The 23577-nt window shown below is 37.9% G+C and overlaps 2 protein-coding genes and 3 non-coding genes across 5 annotated transcripts; 2 read left to right on the forward strand and 3 right to left on the reverse strand.

The window, feature by feature from the left end:
* The first annotated feature begins 1340 nt into the window (after positions 1-1340).
* Positions 1341-1413, forward strand: trnar-acg. Its single transcript has one exon. It is a non-coding gene; the product is annotated as a tRNA-Arg (tRNA).
* A 2314-nt stretch (positions 1414-3727) lies between these two features.
* On the forward strand, positions 3728-3799 carry trnae-cuc. The gene has a single exon. It is a non-coding gene; the product is annotated as a tRNA-Glu (tRNA).
* A 1432-nt stretch (positions 3800-5231) lies between these two features.
* On the reverse strand, positions 5232-8814 carry LOC119789476 (EGF domain-specific O-linked N-acetylglucosamine transferase-like). The gene is made up of 6 exons (XM_038294368.1): positions 8736-8814; positions 7166-7418; positions 6031-6131; positions 5761-5869; positions 5472-5566; positions 5232-5378 (listed from the first exon to the last, which is right to left on the reverse strand). The coding sequence occupies exons 2-6, from the start codon at positions 7367-7369 to the stop codon at positions 5270-5272; spliced, it is 618 nt and encodes a 205-aa protein (XP_038150296.1). The 5' UTR covers positions 7370-7418; positions 8736-8814; the 3' UTR covers positions 5232-5269.
* Positions 8815-9705: 891 nt separating this feature from the next.
* On the reverse strand, positions 9706-22426 carry tmf1 (TATA element modulatory factor 1). The gene is made up of 17 exons (XM_038294450.1): positions 21813-22426; positions 20368-21731; positions 18487-18590; positions 18199-18325; positions 17996-18101; positions 17424-17566; positions 16254-16420; positions 14678-14834; positions 13765-13857; positions 13507-13663; positions 13206-13398; positions 11369-11438; positions 11199-11291; positions 10993-11112; positions 10744-10902; positions 10542-10667; positions 9706-10387 (listed from the first exon to the last, which is right to left on the reverse strand). Exons 1-17 carry the CDS (start codon positions 21946-21948, stop codon positions 10247-10249), a joined length of 3456 nt encoding a protein of 1151 aa, XP_038150378.1. The 5' UTR covers positions 21949-22426; the 3' UTR covers positions 9706-10246.
* trnar-acg lies at positions 11682-11754 on the reverse strand. Its single transcript has one exon. It is a non-coding gene; the product is annotated as a tRNA-Arg (tRNA).
* Positions 22427-23577: the final 1151 nt, after the last annotated feature.

Raw genomic sequence — 23577 nt, forward strand, 5'->3', positions numbered from 1 at the left:
AAGCCTGCAACGTGCTTTCATCACCACAGCGGCTCGTATCATGCAGGTTAGTTTTTTTTTATAAATTCAGCTCCTTAAGTGGTATTAACTCTCTTTCTATAAGCTTCTCTCTCTGTCCTTCCTCTGCTTCTCATGGTTAGTCTTGCACATAGGTTTGTAAATTTTCAATCCTCAAATGATGACACTGTTTTCATTCAACATTTTACTTCCCATCCTTGAGCTACTCATTTTTTCTTCAACCAGATAAGATTCAAGTTTTTCTTTGTAATTGATTCAGCTAATTTAATACTTTTCAGCCTATGTTGTGAACTTTGGCTTTATTCTGCTCTCTTTCTGGACAGGAATTAAGCTTTTCTGGTTGCTGCTATTCATAACACACCTCACATGTTTCTGGGCAGTAGGTGGCCCCCCTTCAAAATTTCTTTAGACATTTTTCTAGAAACTTGGGAGACATTATATTAAGACCCTTCTAGTGCACACATTCAAGACATTTTTTGATATTATGTATGGTTTGACTGTGCAGCTTTTAAGATGAGTTTGTTTCTGCCATTTTACTGCCAGATGATTCTACCCTACGAAATCTTCAGATGATTCAATTGTTTTCTGCAGTTTGAAGTTTCTTATGACTTCCTATCACATTTTTATATGTTCTGCAGTTAATTTCAGCTTTTTTCATTCAGCAAAAGCATTCCCACTTTGATGTTTCTCCGAAACAGCTTTTTCTAGTTATATAATGCTGTTTCTTTGTCTTAAATCAATCTTTTGGTTATAAGGATTTCAGTTAGACTACAATTAGAAAGGGCATATGCTATGCTTGTCTAGATTTATAATTTTAATTTTTATATTTTGGCTTATATATTTTGACATGGGCCATTATTGTTTATCAGCCTATTTATCAGATATCAGGTTTTTAAAGCCTCCAATTTCGGTGTCAGCGTTCAAAATCCCATCTGCCTACATCTGCCTGGCACCTTAAATAAAATCAAAAACCAGATTTGGGCAAAAGCACATAACAGCACATTTCTAAATTTTGCAGAAATGTGTCAGCATTTCAACATAACTTCCAACCACTTCAGTAGGAAAGAGTAACTGGCTATGAGCCACAAAAGCAAAACTGTGACCCGTAAAAATGAGAGTGATACATGACTTAGCACTTTAAGAGCAAGAAGTGGCATTGATGCCTTGGCAAAGTAAAACTTCCTCAGGGTTTCAGGAAATCGCTTCTCTTTGTTATGTGAGCTGCGACTCAGTCAGGAAAGGGCCCCTCCCCCGACAAAGAGAGATGCATGAGCTCAGCGGTCTGGCCTTTATTTTCGCTGCGGAGGTGGGGTTGCACAACAGGGCCAGTGGCGCAATGGATAACGCGTCTGACTACGGATCAGAAGATTCTAGGTTCGACTCCTGGCTGGCTCGTGTCTTTTTAGTTTGTAAATATCCAAACATTCTACGTATTCTCTTAATAAATGAACAAACAGTTCTATCACAGGCGAGCTGTGAAACTAATTGATCTGACACACAAAACTAATGATATGAGTGAAAGTATTATGATATGTAAAACTGTCTTTTTTGCTGCCAATCTGTTTACTTAAACTCATTTTTCTTACCAGAGCATCAAGTTTGATCGAAAAACATAATATCTTAAAAATAATAAGAGAGCTTTCCATACAAATTCTGACAAAGAAAAAACACACCTTATAACTGTAGTGCTGTCAAAACCTATAGATGAACTATTATTACAACACTGTCTCTATTTAGATTTCTCACTAAGTTCAATGTAATTAAGGTCAGTGTACGCTTATATAAAACCAATCAAATCTTCAAACTAACAACCCATGGATCAATCCTTAGACAAATGCACCTCTGAAGGAGAAAAGGAAATCCTTTAGATCAGAGGTCTTCGACAGGGCAGGGGTCCGCGACCCCTAGCGGGTCCATGGTGGTTGCAAAAGTTTTGGTTGATTAGACTTTTTTAAATATTCCCCCCTGCAAGTTTTTCCACTAATTTAATTTTTTTTTAAATACACATTAACATAAATTCAACAGACTGTAGTAAACAGATAAATGGAGGCAGAAGATGTCTTCCAGTCATCAATGCACACATTCAGCGACACACAGGAGCTCTTTCAAGCTGGACACCGTTTCATTCAAAACACCTGTCCCATCAAACAGGAATTAGAATCAGAAATACTTCAATAATCCCAGGGTGAAATTACTTTGGTTACATGACTCCATCTGTAATAGAGTGACTATAGGACCAGTTTGAGTCACTGTAAAAAACACTGTACATTACATTACAGTATTTTATTTGTTTATTTTCAGAACTCTGTCACTTATTCTTTTATTTTTATACACTTTTTAAGGTCCACATTTGTGTGGATTTGGCGCTCTCACTGCCACGGCCCGGGTTCGATTCCCAGTCAGGGAACATGTTATTTTCTTTGTAAACACCAAAAGCATCCAGAGTGATAATTATTTAAATAACTTATGCTGTTAAGAGCAAATACCCTTAACCCCACACTGCTTTCCGGGCCCCGCACAATGGCAGCCCAGTGCTCCGCAAGGGGACTGATGCAGAGTTAATTTCGTTGCTCTGTACTTGTGAAAGTGTAATGATAATAAAAGCTGGGGGGAAAAAAATAGGGAACAAGGAATTACTGAGAGCTGTGCAGAAAGAACTAAGCAAGAAAAGCAGGGATGGGAAGAACAGCTACAAGAAGAACATGGAGGATCAACTGCAGCAGAGAGGGGTCTGAAATGGCCTGAAGACCATCTCAGGTCAAAAGCATAACTCCGAGGCTGCTGGAGACTTGGAGTGGGTTAATGATCTGAACCCATTTTTCAACAGATTCGACCAGCCATCCACTCCTCCCCAAGCCAAGAACCCCTGCTGTTACCCTCACCCTTAAGCCGGGCATACACTGTGCGATTTTTTCAGTCTTTGCACGCAGCTACTGCCCACATCTATCTGGAAGCCAAACAAATAGAAGGGGAATATTAAGCTCATTAGAGTGAAACGCACTGCCTTGGCAATTTGTGCAATTTTGTGCTGAAAGCCCTGAAAAGAAAAGCCGACGACATATTAGGAAAAAAGACATGACTGAGCAAACGTTGCTACTACGGTCTGTCAATTTTACAGACAGAACTGCATTTCACTCATTATATCCCTGCCATGGTGCTGTTTTTACAGAAGGATCCTTGTTTGCGCATGCGCACTGAGCGATTTGCCCACAACGGTCGGGATTGTCTCCCTACCTCACGATTCCTGATCGGGAGGTGGTTGTGAGAGGCTGATCGCCCCTCGTAACCCCCTGTACACTACATGACTCAAGACCCTAACTAAAATAACATCTCTGTTAGATAATGTCTCCCGCTCTATGCATGAAGCTGTTGCTGAACTGGAGAGCTCCTTGTCAACAAGTTGTTACATGCTGATTTTTGCAGTTTCTATTTTAGTCACTTTAATAACATATAACACATATCCATTACTGTAAAACTGTCCAAAGCTGTATGTTGATTATTTATTCTCCAGATACTCAGTATTTATATTGTAAAAACACTGTACATTACATTATTTTATTTGTGTATTTTCTTAACTCTGTCACTTATTCTTTTATTTTTATACACTTTTTAAGGTCCAGATTTGTGTGACCACTTTTGCCACAACTTTTTGTTGCGGTAAGGCCAACAGTTCGGTCGATTTTTACTTTGCCATCTACATTGGCACAGCTCCCTGGTGGTCTAGTGATTAGGATTCAGCGCTCTCACCGCCGTGGCCCGGGTTCGATTCCCGGTCAGGGAACACATTTTTTTTTTTATTCAAATAACTTATGTTGTCAGAGTATTAGAGGGTCAACAGGTGGCTCCCAGACAACACCCAAAATTATGGGTCCATCTGCTGCAATTTGTCTCAAACTCACAAGCGTAACTAACTGGAGCAGGCTTTACGGAGGTACAAGAGCTGGAGATTGTTATTGCAGATGACTGGGTCGTATTTGGGACTAAAATTGACTCAGTTTTACTATAATTTAAAGAAGAAAATTATTAGCCAGTCAGCATTTCATTGTGCTTAATGCATTTGAGATATATAAACAAAGAATTCAAGAAAGAGTGCTGTGATGACCAGCAAAGCAACAGATAAAAAAACAACAACAAAAACACTAAATGATTAATCTATTTTCACCTGTCAAGTCCCAGCTAACTTGTATGTGCTGACAGAAATTGCGTTTAGCCCTTAGGACCTCGTTTCTTGTTGGCTGCTTAAAAGGCAAAACATTTTTTTTTTTTTTTATCGATCAAATAGGTTGTGCAATTATTGGACTGAAAGTTCTTAAAGGCATTTTCTACTTGTATCTGAAAATCCAGTCTAGCTCTTAAAACAATTACAATGGAATGACAAAATTAAATCTCTCTACCCACACCGTTTAAAAAGGAGCAAAGTTCTTTCAGAAAAAAGTATCCTTCCCTTTTTTTCTTCACATTCTTTTCCTTCACAACTGCAAACCAAACACTTCAAATTTAAAAAAGATATTATTTGAAATTATAGTAAAAAAACAGAATTTTTTAAGTATTTGGTACCTTGTGTTAATACTAAGAAGGGAAACCTTTTTCAGTATTTAAAGCTGCAGATATATTGTGGTATGTCTCTAAAAGCTTTACACACCTAGAAACTGAACATTTTGCTTTTCTACCTTTTCTAACTAGTCATGAATACACCATATTAGTGCTCCCTCCCTGTACATCTAAAGTCTCTCTCTGTTCCTCACACCGTAATGGTACCACCCTTACATTCAGGTTAGTTCAGAGTGATGTGAAATGTTACTGCTCTATATATAGCAGTATAAAGCATTTTGCATGTGTGGTAAAAAAAAAAAAAAAAAAAAAGTAATCTTTGCCTTTTCCTTCAACACGGCATGCGGTAAAATGCAAATAAGACTTCTTATGACTTTGCTTTTAAAAGATGGCATTCTTCTTCTGTGTTGAGCACAGCTAAAGTCCTGTGAGTAGAATCTCTAAGTTAGACATTGATCTCTACTTTAGCCTCTTAGCTGCTTCTCTGATTAATCCCCTCATTGGCTGGGCTGTCAGTTAAGGTTATCAGCTGTTGTTGCAAGCTAGAATTTGAAGGTCTTGATGCAAGGAATTGTAGAGGCAGTACTAGGGTTGCCCAAATGGTTCAATTAACAATCTGGAGAACGACAAGAAAGGCTGAAACCCAGACTAAGTGATGTCCTGAGGTTAGTGAGAGTTTGAGTGTGACGAATGGCTGTTCTCACCAAGACTGCAACGGACTCTTGTGATCTCCTTCAGCAACCAAGGCTCGTTTGTTTAGTTTGCAGTGTCCGCCAATCTCCCCCGTATGAATAAAGTCCTCGTCATACCTGAAGTGTGAAAATACCTGACTTTCAAGTCTCTTTTATGAAAGGAAGTAGATTATTTTCTTAAAAAAACGGATATAATACAGCTCCACCAACCTCTCATGACTTCTACGTGGGTTTCGTAAGTCCAGGTAAAGATTTGTTGCCCTGCAGAATCTTGCATGGCTGCTGCATTTTAATAAAGAGTCCCCCTTGGGGAATAAAGCGTGATAAAAAAGTAATTATGATTAATAATCCTTCCATTTGATTTCTGCAACAGTGAAATACATTTGGCCAGCTGTCTTTTTGTTGAAGCATTAGTTTATTTTTGGACCTGTTGTTTTTGTTTTGTTTTTTCCTGTTGACTCAGAAAGCCCATGAGAACTGAGGAAATGAGTGGACTTACCGGCTCCCTGGCCTTGCAGAGTGTTTTGAGTTCAGAGAGTCTCTCTTTGACGTAACCAAAATCAGCCTGCTTCCAGAAAAGCTCCTGGGCTGCATCCAGCGAACGCGCCCTAACACATTGGAGATTTAGGCAGATCAGAGGAAACACAAACACGATAAATGTCAAAAATGCAAGAATATGCATAAAGAACATGTTCAGTTTGAGGCAACAATACAGAATACGATTTAGTGTCAAATATATGGTGCAAGAATGATATTTTAAAAGCAATACCATCCAGAGTTAGCCTTGGTACAGACAGGGTAACTGAAGCGTCTCTCTGCATCACAGTTTTTCTCATAGCCCCAACAGACTGATGGATTCTGCAAAGCATCCTGGAACATTAAGAAACAATAAGCTATTCCAAGCAGGCATGTATCCATCATTCCCCTAACAGATAAAAAGTAGAGAAATTGCTAACATTTGTTGGAAAATTAGATCCTTCTGTTAAGCCATGAAATGTGCAGAGATGGGTATAAACTAGTCTAATTTACTAAATTATTTTATAAAGACAATGCTTAACATTTGAAGTAAACCTGCATAACAATTTGGAAGTAGGAGGATGATGACCTAAAAACACAGGCGTACACCTCTGATTGGCTTTAAGCGTCAAAATGAAGGATTTGGAGATGCTGAGTCTAACTCTGGATTTTAATCTAATGAAGTCACTGTGGTGTGTACTTAATCAGATCATTCATACTCAAATATACATCAATTCAGCCTGACTTAAACATTTATGTGAAAAAAAATGGGTTGCATTCTTGTCTTAGCGATGTAAAGGACTCCTTAACAGTTTTTATTTAAGAGTTAATTGAAGCTGCTGCTGTCAAGGATGATTCAGTAGGGTCGAGGGGCAATTACTTTTTCACATGAGGCCCAGTTCACCTGTTTTACCTTATCCTGTCAGTCGGTTAAATCATTTCAATACAGCAGGTTCTAATCGGGTAATCATTTCTTTAACAATATTCATGACAAAGTAAGAAAAAAAACAGCAGAAATATGCAAATTAGATATTTTTTAACAGCACTTCATCTTTTAATTAATAAAAAAACAACACATACATTGAAACATTCTTTAACGAGGAAATCTCAAAAAAAAATTACATGATTATTTATAATTGAATTTTATTGATCTCACATTGGAGAAATTTATGAGGAGCAGTGGGCTACCATTGTGTGGCGCCCAGGGAGCAGTGTGGGGTTAAGGGTCTTGCTCAGGCACCCAGAGTGCAGGCTGTGGGGATCGAACTGGGTACTAGCAACCTCTCAGAGCACAAGTGCACTGCTCTAACCACTGGGCCAACATTCCCCCATACAAGATGCACTGAAAGCGGAAAACAATGAAGGAAGAGATGGAGCCGATAGCTTACTTTAAAAGGGCAGAGTGGATCCTGGCGGCATAATTTGGCGACCCTCTTGTTGTTGCTGAGAAAGTAGGGTAGGTGCTCCGGTGGCAGAGAGATCCTGCTGTAGTTCAACAGGGGCGAAGCTGGTTTGTGGTTGGTGGTTTCAGCCTTCCCAACCTTGACCATGGGAGGCGAAAACACGATGCCCAGTGCTACCAAGAGCAGCATAGTCAGAAGGACAGAGACATATGAAACAGTCGCCGGTCTGTCCAACACACTGTGAGGGGAAAAAAAAAAGATACTCAGACTTGCTCCTTGTGATCTCGGCATGGAGAGCAACACACCACAGAGCAGGAACATGTGGGCACAGGCAAACGTGTGGGAACGTAGCTCCAGGACGATATTTTCTTCACATAAGGACAGGTCTTGTTGTTGCAGGAAATAAAGCTGACCTCATTCTAACGGTTGTGCTCTGTGAGCAATCATAACAAGGACACAAGAGTCCAAATCAGCTATAACAAAGTCATCGACCGATGACTTGAAATATATAGAGTAACCTTTGGTAAAGCAGCAGGCCATTGTGTTTTCCCACAATGGCTGTAGAACGGTTTCATATCTGAAGGAAGGGAAAAGTAGGAGACTGTTTATACTGCAGATTTTAAAACAATGGGTGGAAAAAGCTTTACATGTTTCAATAACAGTAAGAAAGACCACTGGTAAAGGAGAACTGAGAACACTGTTTTAAGCTTTGTCATTAATTACTGTTTCGTGCCACCTTTACAAGCAGAGATCTTATGCTGCTAATTTACTAAGGAATGAATGAGGAATTTGCAACTCTAAGAAAAAAGTGGACAACAAACACACTTTTTAAACTTACCTTTTATGTTTTGGTTTGGTTTTTTTAATAAAAAGCAAAATTTTATCTTAAGTTCTTATGTGCAACTGTGTTTTAATCATCATATAAGGATAAATTAAAAGCCTATCTAGTTGTAAAACGACAAAATATTCTTTAAGATGTAAAAAAATCAACTGGCAGCCACTTAGAAAGTTAATTATAAATATATATACATATATATATATATATATATATATATATATATATATATATATATATATATATATATATATATATATATATATATATATATATATCCCTTATACAGAAAAAAATAGTTTAAACACAATGTATCCTTTCTGCAAGTGGCAAACTTTTCGCAAGCCTCATTTTCACGGGTTATATTTAATAAAATAACTTTGAACTTCGCAAACAACGTGGACATTTATTAAGTAAATGTAAAATATTTCATTACCGGCGATACAATGAACACAGCGTTATGTCAGAGATTTATTTAAGCGGCGGGAAACGTTAAGCATGTTTAAAAGCTAAAATAAAAATGTAGAAATAGCTAAGGTCTAGCTCTGGTTCATAACAATGCGTTTAACGTGAAGTTACCGCGCGCCGTCAATTCATCACAAGAACAACACAGAAAATGTAGAGAACTGCCAAGAAACTGTCCTTTCTAAAACAACAACCTATTTAAGTCAGGGTTTATCTAAGTAAATCTTATAAAGGTTTGCCTGACAGTCGCTTTACCTAAAAGCACAGCCTGAGGTTCGTGAGTGAAGCAGCGGTGATGCCGGTGGTCGCCATAACACCGGAAACCTGCACGTTAACAGGGAGTAATATAAACAATCGGCCACCAGATGGCGCCACGTGTTCATGTTTGGAAGCTATTTTCTCAATTCTGCTGAGTCTTTAAAGCAGGGGTGTTAAAAGATTGTGAAAACCAAGACAATGATGACAAATGAAAAAAAAAGAAAAAAATCAGAGTATAGATACTTCAGAATAACAAAATTGCAAAAATAAAATAAGCATGTAATATTTAAGTTAAACAAATATGCCATTTGTACAATAGGGATGATTTTATCTTTTTTTTTTTTATAGTATTGAGTTTTTACATTTTTATAGGCTTGTCAAACAAATTCTATTCTCAGCCATTATGGGATTTGGGTTTCTTTTCCTCTTCAGTTATCATTTAACACCTGTGTTTAATTTGCTGTTAGATGCAGCAAATAATTTTATTCAAAATATCTCAGTATTTAAAAAAAGAAAAATCATGAAACATTAGATATGAAAGATATATAGGCCCGTAGTATTACAGATCCTTCACCGAACAGTAGGTATAATATTGATTCCTTGGATTTTTATATCCAAAAGGTAAAGTGTGCTTAGAAGATCCTTTGTTTCATTTAACTGCAGTAAGTAATTTCAGTTAAAGTCCCATTTTGAAAAACAATAGCTCTATTATACTGAGAGAAAAAGCTTTTTCCTTTTATGCCTCTGAAAACTGGTTGGCATGTTGATAGTGTCTAATGGCTGTTAGGGCAACTTTACCAAAATGCATCACTGTGCAGTAATTTTAAACTCACTTTTTTCATTCTACTCTGCCTTCCATCCTGCTCAATGGTTTACACTTCTCACATTTCTCTATGATCATGCATGTTTGACTGAAAGCAGCCTAAATGTAGATTTTATTTTTTTACTTAAAAAATTAAGAATAAAATTTCTCCACCACCCAATAAACATTTATTAATTTACAAGTATACAGCTTCAAACCAAACCATCAGCACCTGAGATCACCTTTAGGTCTACGTCATGTGTCGTGATTTATACAATGTTGTTAACACCAGCATTTATCTATACAATAGTTTCTTATATAATCATTAAACTTTTAGGAATATAAATGGCAAATTATGACAATTTGTACAGTGCAAATAAATTGGTTTCCCGTCATACAGTGAAAAACTATAACATTACAACAAAATGATGCATTAATCGACAACTGTGACGCTCCTTCATAGCTACTCTGTAACATTAATTCACAAAACTATCCTCATTTTAATCAAGTTTAGAATAACAGAAATAAAACGTTGAATAATAAAAACAAAGAAATCAGCTCATAATTTAAAATTTCTCCTCTTTGTTGTTATATGAATGTATTTGTGGCAAACATGAAGAATGAATTCATGGCCAAAAAAGGGATTCTGAGAGTCAAGTCAGAACTCCAGTAAGAAAAGGGAAAAAAAACAAACAGTGAAAATATTTTATTTCTGATTCTTCAGTAATTCATCAATCTGGGTTTTGTACATGTTTTTGACATCTTCAAGATCCAGTCTAAGTTCCTCTGCTTCCTCTGCCTTCTCTCCATACATCTGCAGGATGGTGTTGTGTCTCTGCTCCAGATCCTGAAATCCACAAAAACAGAAATAAACTTTCTTTTCTTCCTCCCAACACATTAATGCATAATAGTACTTAAGATTAAAAAATAACACAGGGTAAAGCAACAGTCCTGAATGATTATCTAATGATAAAATAAAATTAAAAATGTTTGTTTTTTACCTTTAGCAGAACTTTCAACTTTGGGATGTCCTTGACTTTCTCCTGCATCTCATCGTTTTGATTTGTAAGCCGAACCAGCTCTTCTGCCATCACTGAGCGACTTCTCTCCAAAGAAGTGATCTCAAGCTGCAACAAAGGAGAATTAAATCTCCCACCTGATCACTGATGACCTTTGCTGTACCTGTTCCACTTTCTATATTACCTGTAACTGAGCTATTTCCCCTTCTCTCAGTTTAAGCTGCGACTGGAGGTTCTCTATGATGCTGGAGCCTCCAGACAATCTGGCTGCTTCATACAGGTTGGTTCCACTCATTGACATAGACATGGTCATGGTTCCCAGCGAGTGATCCAAAGAGTCATCCTAAGGAGAGGGGGAAAAATCCATTCATTATTACACAATGCTAACTGGTCGTGATAAAAAGAAAAGCGAGATGAGGAAAGCAAGGAGCACCTGGGACAGAACAGAAGTGTGGAGTACATTTTCTGCCCCACTAATGGAGCTGGAGCGGGATAAGGATGGTGTCGATGACGCCGGGGGTTCTCCAACAGAGTGCGTCAAGGCTTTCCGCTCCTGGTTGATTAGAAATTGAATTATATTTGGATCTATAAACTCAAAACAAAAATGGCACAGATTAAATGAAAAACATTCTATTCAACCTTTTCTCTTAGTGCTTCTTGAGCTAGATAGCATTTCTTCTTCTCTTGCTCCACCTTCATTTTCTCCATCTCAAGCTGGTTGGTTAGCAGTAGCTGGTTAAAAAGGGAAAAACATATATTTGAGGAATTGTTCTGCAAGGAAACAAAATTAGATGAATTTTCTGCCTTACCTTTTCTTTCTTGACTTCCTCTAGCAAGCGACTGTGCTCTCCTTTTAAGTTTGTCAGTTCAGCATGCTCCCTGGATTAAGATAATTAAAAATGATCATTAGAAAGTCATTCACCCTTTTCAAATGAATGGAGTAACCTTTGAGACCAAAGCAGTGTGGCATAGAGTAAACCACATTCACTACATTCTTTCTGAACAGGACATCCTGTTCTGTGTCATATTGAGAAGTTTAATATTGTGCCTGTTTTACAGCATTCTGTTTATGCTTTTATGGAGGCAGAAATATACCAACAAAACCAAACAAAAGAAAAAAATCGAGCCAGCCAGGAGTCGAACCTAGAATCTTCTGATCCGTAGTCAGACGCGTTATCCATTGCGCCACTGGCCCGGTTGTGGAGCCACACCTCCACAGAGAATATAACGGCCACGTGGCTGAGCTCGCTCTCACTGGAGGGGGAGGGGTTTTAAGGAGCTCTAGCAGCCTGCACAACAAAGGCCGTGGGTTTTTCTGAAACCCCCGCCTTCCAGTTTTTCATGGGAAATCTATGATGTATTGACTAAACCATAGTGGTTTGCATGTTCACATTTAAAAGATTCTTCATTAACAGCAGGTCGCATTTGTAGCGAGTTGAAAAACCCTGATGGCGGTTTACAAACCTGCATCTTTGGAGTATTTAAAGCTTTTCACCCTATTCCAACTAAATTGTTTATTATACCTTGTCTGTTTAACTTGTCTCTTCTTATTAATTTTACTGTTTGCAAGGATATTTACAGCCCACTGTTGACCCAGGTTAAACTGCTACATAAATAAAGATGGTACGATTCAGTATATTTTGACAGAAAATAGGTTTGTGTTTGTACCTAAGTATGCTTTTATAATTCAGTAATAACCAGGTCTTTTAAAAGCCAATACTCTAAAGGTAATAGATAGATGTGAGGGAAGAGCCAGGCAATGTCCAAAAGAGAAAAGATATGCATTTGCAATTTAAAAAACAACTATTTCTGTGTCTATTGCTGACCACAGGAAAGGAAATTACTGCTAAATGAACCTTTTTCATTATAATAACCTGTAAACACAAAAATAATGTCACAGTATTTATAGAACTTAAAAAAGTAATAAACATACTTTGAATTAAATCAGAAAAGCAGGTTTTTCGTACTGTTATTTCTTAATTGTTTATATGATTTTGAAACATAAAGGAGAGAAAAAAAGTATATATTAAACATCCTATTTAGTTCAGTGAGTTTGATTTTCCTTCAGTTTCCACAAGACTTTTAACAGTCACATTTTTCAGCCAGCTGCCTGGCAGTGTCCAGCAACACATGGGGTTGGGAAGCGCTGTTTTACTCTAAGCTCTATACAGCTGGGAAAATGCTCTGGAAAATCTAAAATGACATCTAACTTAAAAATAAATGATATAATAACTGTATGTTGGAAAATAAGTGTGTTTTTAAATCACTGCTGTGTAAAACCTGCTTATTCTAGTCTCTGGGCAACACTGAATTTACATCCATATTTCAGATTTCCTCAGCATTATTTGTTTATATTATTTTATCAGATAAAATAGGGCATAAAACAAGGCAAGTTTAATTCCTTGGAGGAGTAAACTACTTCTAAAATATGAAATGCCAAAATAGAGATAAAACACTTTGGGTAGAATTTCATTATACTGTGCCTTACAAGGTACGGTTCCAGTTCACAGAAACGAAACATTAAGCAAGAATCAAACAAGCAGATAAATACACCACCCTTAACATTACAGTGAGCAGATTTAATGTAATATTACAATGTAACTTGAGAAAAAAAAACATGGTTTCTCAGCCTTTATAGACGTTTACCTGCTGTTATCATCCTCTAGTTTCTCTCTCTTGCTTTTCTCAGCCTCTAGTTGAGCCAAAACTCTAGCTTTTTCCTGCCGGAGCAAAGAATTCTGGGATTCCAGGGAGGTCAGCTGAGACCTGATGGTTAACAGTTCTTCAGACGCCGATCGCTCCTTCTCCACAGCAACAGCCAGCTGTGCCTGGGCATCAGCTGTTCAGACACCCGCAAAAACAAAACCACTCCGACTTTATGGACACATCTGTATTTTTGTGATTGTTTTACAAATCTTCAATTAGTTAATTAATACACTAGCCTTACCCAGCCTGTCAGAAATGTTCTTCTCTAGTTTTTCCCAGGTTGCAGTTTGTCCTCCCAGCGATGCCTGTAAATTCTCAATTTGTCGCAGAAGCGGCCGTGTGGCCGAGGTAACACTCTGACTGAGCTCCTGGTTCCTGGTCTCCGCCTCCTGTAGCCTCTGAAAAACATTAAGAAAATGAGCAAAATATTAGATGAAACCTGTTCTGGTCACAATTAGTTATATTAAGTTTACTTCTCATAGAAAAACATTTTTCCTACCTGCTGAAGCTCACTGATCTCCTCCCTTAAATAATCTTCTTTTCTGGCCTGCTGTTGCTCAGCCCTTTGCAGAGCGATTCTCAGGTCAGCCACCTGGAAACAATGAGAGAGATACGTTGATAAAATGTAGTCTAGCCATGCTGGTGAAGGCCTGAAACTGAAGCAGGTTCTCCACTTTTTGACTTTCAATGTCCATATTTTGACTGCTTCCAAAAGCAAACACTGACAATGTCCTCCACAGCTGCCACAGGCCCTTCTGGCCCAGACAGATGCAAGGTCTTGGCAGGTTCCCAGTTTTCTCAAACTCATTCCATTTTTTTTAGAATGATAAATTCAACACATTTTAATTGGGTGTTTAAAGCTTTTGAAATAGTTTAAAGCCCTCTCTCAACTTTTAACTTAATTCTTTTAGCTCTCTGTTATGTTCTTTGCCCTTTCTAAATGCTATAAAACAATGCACCATAGCTTTAGAAGAACATCTGTATTTATACTGAGGATAAATGACACACAGGCAGGATCCATTTTCTAACTAAGAAACATCTGAAGACAGCTGCTTGCTCTAGAGTTTCTTCAGGGGTGTCAGAGTAAAAGGCATAATGAATTACAGGCTTTAGATGTCAGTTTCACAAAGCATGTATCTTTTTCCATCCAGTTCAAAATGATCTATTAATTTTCTATAAAAGTAATAAAAGTAAATGCCTATGTCGTTTTAAAGTCATTCATGAAACTACCTTTAACTCCTGCCAAACATATATATAAAAAAACATCAAAACTTAGATAAAAAGAAGTTCAAGATAAACTATTTGCATATGTTAAATCTTGGCACTTGCCAAATAACAAAATTACAAAAACATACAAAAAACCATAACAAAACCTAGAGTTGCTGTTCACTGATTGTATTGGTGTGTAGTACCTGGTTGGCCAGCGCCTCCTGCTGGACTCTGGCCTCCTCCTGAGCCTTCTCAAGAGCTAAACTCAGCTGCTCTTTGGCCTGGATTTCCCTGCTTAGGGCTGCCTCCTGGGCCTCACTTGCTTTGCTAGCGTGAGCCTTATGTAGTTCCGCCAGCTCCCTGAAAGCAGGGGAAGAGAAAGTGCATGACTATATTAAGGCCATGTTTTTGCAGGCAATCAATACCATCCCTCAGTTTTATCTTTGTTGTTTTCCATTTCCACAGAAACTGCAACATACATTGTTTGAAAAAAGCTAAACTTAATTGTTTTTTACCACCGACCCCTCTCTCCATGCTCCAGTTCTATTATTTAGGACAATCCTATTATGCTACATATTACACCAAAGATTTTAAAAAGTTAAGATACACTGTGGACAATAAACATCTTTAGGAAGTAGAAGACAGTGAGCTAGCCGAATAACCTAGCTTGTGTAAGCCATCCAAAAAGTGACAATTGCAAAGAAACTGGGGCATCAATAACTACTGCAGGTTGCCTTCGTTGTAGTCTTCAAGGTCTGGTCTCCTGCTCTTTTTAAACGTGCTTCAAGTAAAATAATCAGGTCATTATCAAGACTCTAAATAACTTGCCTGCATACTGAAGATGTAACTGTGCAATTTGATCCATGTGTGGAAGTAGAGACACATCTAAAAGGTGCAGGAAGACATTGAGGAACCCTGCTCTAAGGTATAAAATGCTCAGTGTCTGAGCTGCCTACAAATACACTAGAGCTAATAGAACTAGAAACGCTGCCAGTTCTATTAGCTCTACGCCTGCTGAAGACACAGACATCCATCCATGTGAACACTGGGACGTAACTCAATGGTAAAATTGCATATATTAGCTGCGACATATGAATCAAGATGCTATGACCGAAAAACTTTGATTGACAGAAGACCGCTGATATATGTGATTGGGCGTATTTAGGTGTACAAGCTTATGTATAACTAACTAGCCTGCATAAGATAACGAAAAGAAAAAAAAAAAAGATTTTAAGGCAGGATTTTTTTTTTTTTTTAATAGAAATGTTCTAAATTTTGAGACAATATCGTCTGATAAAGAGTACATTTATATACACGTTTAAGCCAGAATGATCTGACATTTAAATATGATTTCCCTACGACTTTGAATAAAAGAAATAGTTTTGCCGTCATTGTTCTGCATCTTAACATACCGGGACTGTGTGACCTTTGACTTAGTGAAGCTCTTAAATTAGTCATATAAATGTAAAATAACCAGACATACCTTTCTCAAAGTTCTCTAAATTACAAGCACATTTAGTGACTAAAAGAAGGAGAAAACAGATCGATGATCACACAAATAAAATATGATAATTATGAGTTATAGACTCATCTTTAGCATTTTGGACTGAAAATCAAACTACAACAAAAAACAATACCTAGAGATTTTAAGACATATCAAATTAAATGTTATTGATGGTCAAAGTCCCCATCAGTTTGCGCTGCAAACACATACTGAACTCCTCCTGTGAGCTAATGTTCTTAGCATTTAGTGTCTATAAAAGAAAGTTAAATATTTACTTATAAGAATTATCCAGGGCAGCTTGAAGGCTCCTGTTTTTTTCCTGCAGCTCCTCTACATCCGTCTGAAGCCTGTTTAGCTCCTTTTCTTGCTGCTCCACCACACCATTCAGCCTCTTGATGTTCTCTCTGTGTTGTTTCTCCACTTCTTCCTTTCCATCTAGAACCTAGAAACATAGGACCAGGAATCTTAACTGCAGTAACTGCAGGTCGGATAAAAAGCTTTAGTATTACCAAAAACGTACTCTGAGCAGTTAGTTCATCCAGATTATGATCCTACATTTAAATATGCTTTTACAGAGCAACAAAAGTCAGGCCGATCCAGGCAAGCTTAGCTAATAGGGAACTAGCTCTAGGAATTCCCAAAAAGTGCTCCCTAACTCCTTTTCAGCCCCTTAAGCATCTATAAAATATGTGGTAAAAACTACAAGTACCAGAAAACATAATCGAATATTTTTCACTGGAAATATTCTACATGTGTTGTTAATGGTATCACTTATAACCTGTAATGGTGATCAAACAGAACATACTCACTTTTCCTTGATATAGATTCACTACAGCCTCACTGGTTTTCATACAAGTATAACTTATATAAATTCATATCTATTTTTTTCTCTCTTTAATGATTTCATCCTGACAGCTCTCCAGGATCAGTTCAACATTAGATGCAGCTCCTGGAGATGTATTTTCATGTCTTGCTATCATCAACTCTACAGCTAAACAGCTAAAAAATAAAGCGTCTCTTAAAGGGAGTAAACAGATTGTTATGATTAACTTTTTTAGCATTTGGAGTAAAGGTTAAAACTGGTTGTTTGCTCTTATTACCGCCACTTACTGGACTGAAGGTGTAGAAAAATTTTCTAACACAGATTTGAACTAATGTTCCAGGGCCTTTCAAAGTAAAGGGGACTGATTCCCCTGGATTCCTTTCAGGTAAAATGAATCCCAGGACTTAAGATTATATTTACTGGTTTAAAAGCCATTATATGCTAAAAAAAAAAAAAACACAATCATAATGATTCAGCGTTTAGCATTCACTGCTTTCACATTAGTATGAAAAACGTGGCCATCTTAAAGATTGGTCCTTATCTTTAAAAATTGGAGATCACTCATACAGTCACACAGAAGTGAATTAGTAGAATTGTTGCTGATGTATATTTTTTCCCTTACCTGCTGCAGATGCCCAAGCTCCTCTTCTTGCTCTTTGATCTTCTTCTGCTGCGTGGTAATCCTACTGTCGCTTTCCTTTTCCTTCACACGCAGTTTCTTGATGATATTACTCTGCTGCAGCTGTTGTTTTGACAGCTTCTCACCTGATGGTAAGCAAAAACAAAACACTAAACCCAAAGCCATACATATTTCTTCGAGTTACAGTCTCAAGCTGGGTTTATCTGATTCAAATCCCTGTTTGAGGTAGTTTCTCTGCCTTCTTTTACAGAAAAATTATTTAAATTTGAATATCTGCTAGGACTATATTTAACATAACCGTTTGTTTAAATCTACACTTACCTTTAGTCAAAATAACAAGACTTAACAGCATTTTACAGCATGAGAACAAACTGTATATTTCCTTTGTCGGTCAACGAGTGGGATAACTTCTCACTGAATAAATTAAGTCTAATAATGTCAGTCTATCAAAATATTGCATGATTTATATAAAACATCTAAACAAACAAAAGAAGCAATCCGAAGGCTCAGGCTTTACTATGCGTAGACAAGTGGACTCGAAAAGTGACTCTCACCTTCTTCAAGCAGACCTCTGATCTGCTCCTCCTTCTCCCTGATTAGCTCCATTGTATCACAAGAGTTTAGTCTCGTAGAAAGTTCTTCCCGCAAACCTTTTATCTCCTGCAAACCAAACAATGGGGGGGAAATGACAATGGTTTACAGATTTAACTTTGATGTCTATGTTGATAAACCCTAAAAACACTAATACTAACATTACCTTTTTGGCTATATCTCTCTCCTTGCAGGCCAACTGAGCCTTCCTCTCTGCATCTGCAATACGCTGAGTGAACTCATCTTTCAGGGATTGCACATTGGAGCTCTCTTCCTTCAGGCTCATCACTTCACTGACAGATAAACATATGGTATAAACACTTACTTTCACATCAATATAACCACAGTGTTACTCAGCATGCCTTCCAATGAAATTTTGTAGTAAATATGATTAAACACAACAAGAAATCTGTCTGCTTCAGTCATTGTCTGTTGGTACAAACCACAAACTCACTCTTTCAAATTGTCACACTCCTCATCCAGCCTGGCCTTGTCTTTGCTCACAGCCAGCAGCTGAGATTCTCTCTTCTCCAGACGGCTTGACAGATCATCAATAACCTACAAAAATACCCATAATAGAAGAAATGTATACACAGCAAGGGCAAAGCTGTATAGAGCTATACTCCAAAAATACAGAGAAACTAAATAAAGAATAAAAATTCTGTAAACAGAAGGTCAGAGTTTTACTCATTATTAACAAACCTGAAAGACTCAGGTTTTACACTTTATTCTAATTTTACTAAAAAAAAATGTCTTATTGGAAATTCATTTCATAGTGGTACAACCAGATATGGTGGTTTAGTCCGACAGAAAATCTATGCAGCGAACTAAAAATGAGGGCGGTAGCAGAGAGGACTCCTAACTTCAAAGAAATCAAGCTCATTGCAAAAACAAACCACAACAAAAAATATAAAATACTGAATAAACATCTGGTGTACCAGAGGCAGAGTTAGAAGCAAAAAAAAAAAAAAACAATAAGGGACCGCACACCAAAACATGCCATTTCCTGAAAGGTTCTTCTTTCAGGAAAGGGCATGTTTTAGTCTTTACAGTCCAGGTAACAAAATATTGTTTGGTGATTAGAATTAGCGCATGATTGGAAGAAAATATACCAGCAAATAGCTGGACAGAAAACAAAAGCAGTCCACCAGAGGAAAGCAGGGTGGGAGATTCGGACATAGAACTGTAGCACCATGCAAAACGAAATTTCAATTTGTATACACTATGTGTATACAAAATGAAAATAAAAGTTATCTAAGTCTAGGACATATTTTTCATTATAAACCAACAATAATACTGCTTTTAAAAAACATACCAATTTTAAAATGGTTTTATCGCATAAATGCACACAGTGACTCCATCTAATCACATGTTCAAACCGATCCATGTTTATGTACACTGATAAAAGAAGATTAAGTACAAAAAACTATTCAGGCAATACATTCAGTCTTTAGGGTTTATCAAGAATTATGAGTTATTCATAATTCAAATTCCAATCATGCAAAGAAATTGTTCAAAATAATTATAAGATTAATGGCAAACCTGCATTTGTTAACATTACGTGGGTATGTTGTTCTCAAACCTATTGTTGTTGACTACTGTTCTCCGTGTTAGTATTGTTACTTGATCAAGCCTTTTCAAACATTATACATTACAAAATAAGTAATAAAAACATGTATAATTTGTGGTAATATCATATCAGGTCAATATTGATAACAGTCAAATTCTTAAAAATATAGGAAATGTTAAAGTTGTATCAGGACATCCTAGTAAGTAGGTTCTTCTTTCAGGAAATGGCATGTTTTAGTCTTTACAGTCCAGGTAATGATAGTTTACTGCATTGGTTTACATCTATTTCAATTATTGATTACATTTTAAACCTGTATTAGACTGCATCATGTACACGTATATACACATGTATATAAACTTGAGTAGAACAATATAAGCAAAATATACAACTGTAAGGTTTAATACTACAATAACAATGCTAGCTGCCTTGAATCCACCTTTTCTATCAACATGATGACCACATCATTCTCTGACAGCTTTAGCATCTTGGTCACCAAAAACTGTATCAAGTTTAGGAAACAAGGACAGCAAATTCAAACTGTTGACATACCTCACTGTCATGCAGCCTGTGTGAGTAGTACTTCATATCTATTAGCCAATCAAATATTGAATTGAGACATTTCTGCTACTTATTGCAACCAATCTACTGTAGTAATGATTGAGATTAGATCAACTCTGCAGACAAAAGCAAATCCTATTTGCATGATGGGTTTGTGTGTCTGCAATTCTGTAGAACATATCTGTTCCCAATAGATTTAAGGTTTACCTTTTGCAGCTCCAATATCTGTGAAGTTGAGACACTTCTCATCTCTTCTGTGATTGGCGGAGTCCCCTTTTCTTCTGCACTGCAGGTAGAGCCGAACACCGTATCGTCACCAACGCTGCCATACAATTCGTCAGGCTGCTCGCTGTTCACAGGAGTTGCACTTCGCCCACTTTCCTCCATCTCGTCTACTGCCTGCTCCTTGCCTGCCTCAACCAGTCCTTCTTCCTGGGCATCCTTCACATCGTCTGTGCTCTCCTCCACTTCATCCTCTTGGTTTTCACATGGTGAAGACAGAGGAATCGGGCCAGCAGTAACGGAAGCTAGAGTCCGACTTCCAGGGACTTCATCATCAGAGTTAACCTCGCTGACGCTCCTGCTGTCCAGGGACTGCACGCTAAACGAATCAATGCGCTCAAACGCATCTGAGGAGGACCCGCAGCTCTCTGTGAGTTTGTGATAGTCCTCCAGTCGGGCAAAATCTCCACAGGTTGAAGCCGTGAGGAGCTGGAAGGAGCCTTGCATCAGGTGAAGCCCAGTTTTACTCTCACTGGTTTCTTGTCTGGAGCTGGCAGAACTTTCACTCAACACGCTCTCATGGTCAAGCACTTCAATGTCACTTGTAGTTGAAGTCCCCGAGGAGAAAGCACTGACTGGAGGAGAGGGTGTCTCGTTTTGACGATCCTCTGCTTTTAGATCCTTTTGAGCAGAGGGAACGTCCTTGGAGGATGCGGGGATTGTGGTATCAGCTGGGGTAGAGTTCTTATCTTCAGAAGCTTCAGAGGAGTTTGTGGAATCGGTCTCTACCTGTTTTTCAGGTGGTTCTTCTGCTTGCGTTTTGGATTCAGCTGAAACTGACTCTGTATCTGTTTTTACATCGTCGATCGGGCTGTCTGGACTGAAAGGGTGGTCAGTTGGAGAAGAAACAGGAGAAACCGGCTGAAGGAGGATGGCATCAGCATAAGGTGCTGCAAGAGCAGATTTGGTCTCCTCAGGCTGTTGGCTGTCCGCCGCTACCTGACTCTCAATACTCTCCTCCGTAGGCCCTTCTGGTTCTGGAGTATTGTCCTCATTTTTTATCTGCAGCACTGCTCCTTCGTTTTTGCTTTTCTTTTCCTTCTCCTGAGTTTGCCTTTGAGTCTTTGCTGGGGGAATTGACACAACTTTGGAATTGGTCACTGGTGCATCTCCTGGTGATAGAAAGGCACTGAAAAAGTTTTCAGATTCATCCACAACAGTACGTGTGACAGGGGTGGTAATAGCCTCAGAGGTGAGAGGAGGAGTAGTGGCCTTCTCTTCAGCAGGCGCTTCCCATTGCGTCATACCCCATCCTCCACTCACAGTGACCTTCCCAGGTGAGGATGTATCTAAAACAGATAGCAAAGTGGTCATTGAACTTTCCATGTACTGATTTAACATCTTTAAATACGGCTGCGTTTGCTGCTTACCGTCATAGGGCATTACAACCGTGTCACCCCATTGATCCTCTTCCTTAATGTCCAGAACTCGGTCGATTGATTTCTGCGCTGTCGTTAAAGCTTGTTTGGCGAAGCTCGACAGGTGAGACGCGTTAAACCAGCTCATTCTGATACTGAAGCTAGATAGTTATTAAAACAAATTGACTTCAAGCGGGTTCGACAAGGTATAAGTCTTCACATTTTTCTTATTTATCACTGACCTGCCTCCACAAGTCACAGTCTTCGGAGCTAAACAGGCAGCTAGAACCGAGTAAGAAGTTAAAAGCTAAACATCGAAGACATGAATAAACATACGGTTCCTGTAAATTATTCTGGTCAGATAGTTTCAACTGGAAAGAAAAAAAAAACTGCTTAACTCACACCTAAAATATAGTGTTTCCTACGAGCCCGTCACCAGAAAAGACCAATAGCTAATAAATAATCCAAACCCTCAACGCAAACTTTTAAACTAACTCAACTGTCGTTGTCAATTCACGCCTTTTTCGGCTCATTTTAATGGCCCTCATCGTTTGTTTTGGTCGCAGTTGACTTGTAGCACAGCTAAGGCTAGCATGCTCGCCCCTTCCTTTCCACGTAGCACAATGACGTCACGATCCGGTTTGGGTCTGGTGTTGCATTCGCGTACCGCTCAGAATTTCCCAAAAAATATCATAAGGGAAATATTCAAAGCAGAAAAACACGCAAGGACTTTCCATTTTATTAATGATTTGTTTAGAATGCTGTAATTTAAAATATTCTTTATTGTGTGTCTCGTACCGAATATAGCGGTCATTTATTTTAGGAGATTAACTTTTCTTCCAGCAATATCCGAGGTAAAGGAAGGCAGACGCAACTTGCCATGCGTAAGACAAAACGAAAACTAACGCACATTGTCCACAATAAAATAAAAAAAATTGAAAGTACATTAAGACTCGAACATAAAAACCTCACATTGTATGTATTTTAGATTCTAGATTATTTAAGTACGGTAGAGGATTAAAAAGTTAACTGATATTTAAATTTTATTTCAGTATAATATGAGAAAAAAGTCAGAATTCTGCTGGATGCCAACATGTTTGTAAGCTGTCAGAATTCAGTCAGAATTTTGAGATTTAAGTCAGAATTCTGATATTAAAGTCAGAATTCTGAGAAAATTCTGAGAAAAAAGTCAGAATTCTGAGATTAAAGTCAGAATTTGGGCGTTTTCCCACATTAAACTGAAGTAATATTCAAAAATCAGTTAACTTTTTTTATTTTTTTTAGTGGCCCTAATCATGTTATCCTCTATATGCAAAAAAAATATTTTTCTTTATCATAAACTTTATTTTGATCATTATTGTAAACTAACCTAGCATTACCTAATAATTTAACCATAAAAACATAGATATTTAAAAACTGAAATTTGAGGCTCTTACTCTAAGTAAGGACTATCTGATCTTGGGTGACAGGGTACTGAAATGCTTTTCCCCTTTTGCAATAGAACAGTTGTGTGATTCTGACTTTTCAAATTTAAAGATACACAAAACACAACATGAAGCTTTTCTACATGTGGACATTAGCATTATAATTTTTTCCCGCAGCTTTTATATTGTTATTACACTGTCACAAGTACAGAGCAACGAAATGAACTCTCTGCATTTAACCCATCCCCTTGGTGAGCAGTTGCGGTCTGTGAGAGTGGGGCTCGAACTCAAAACTCCAGGATTCAAAGTCCGATTTCCTAACTACTAGGCCGCCACTCCCCTCGACCCGCCCT

The sequence above is a fragment of the Cyprinodon tularosa genome, unplaced genomic scaffold, assembly GCF_016077235.1.
Source record: "Cyprinodon tularosa strain WSP-4 unplaced genomic scaffold, ASM1607723v1 ctg11, whole genome shotgun sequence".
Lineage (NCBI taxonomy): Eukaryota > Metazoa > Chordata > Actinopteri > Cyprinodontiformes > Cyprinodontidae > Cyprinodon > Cyprinodon tularosa.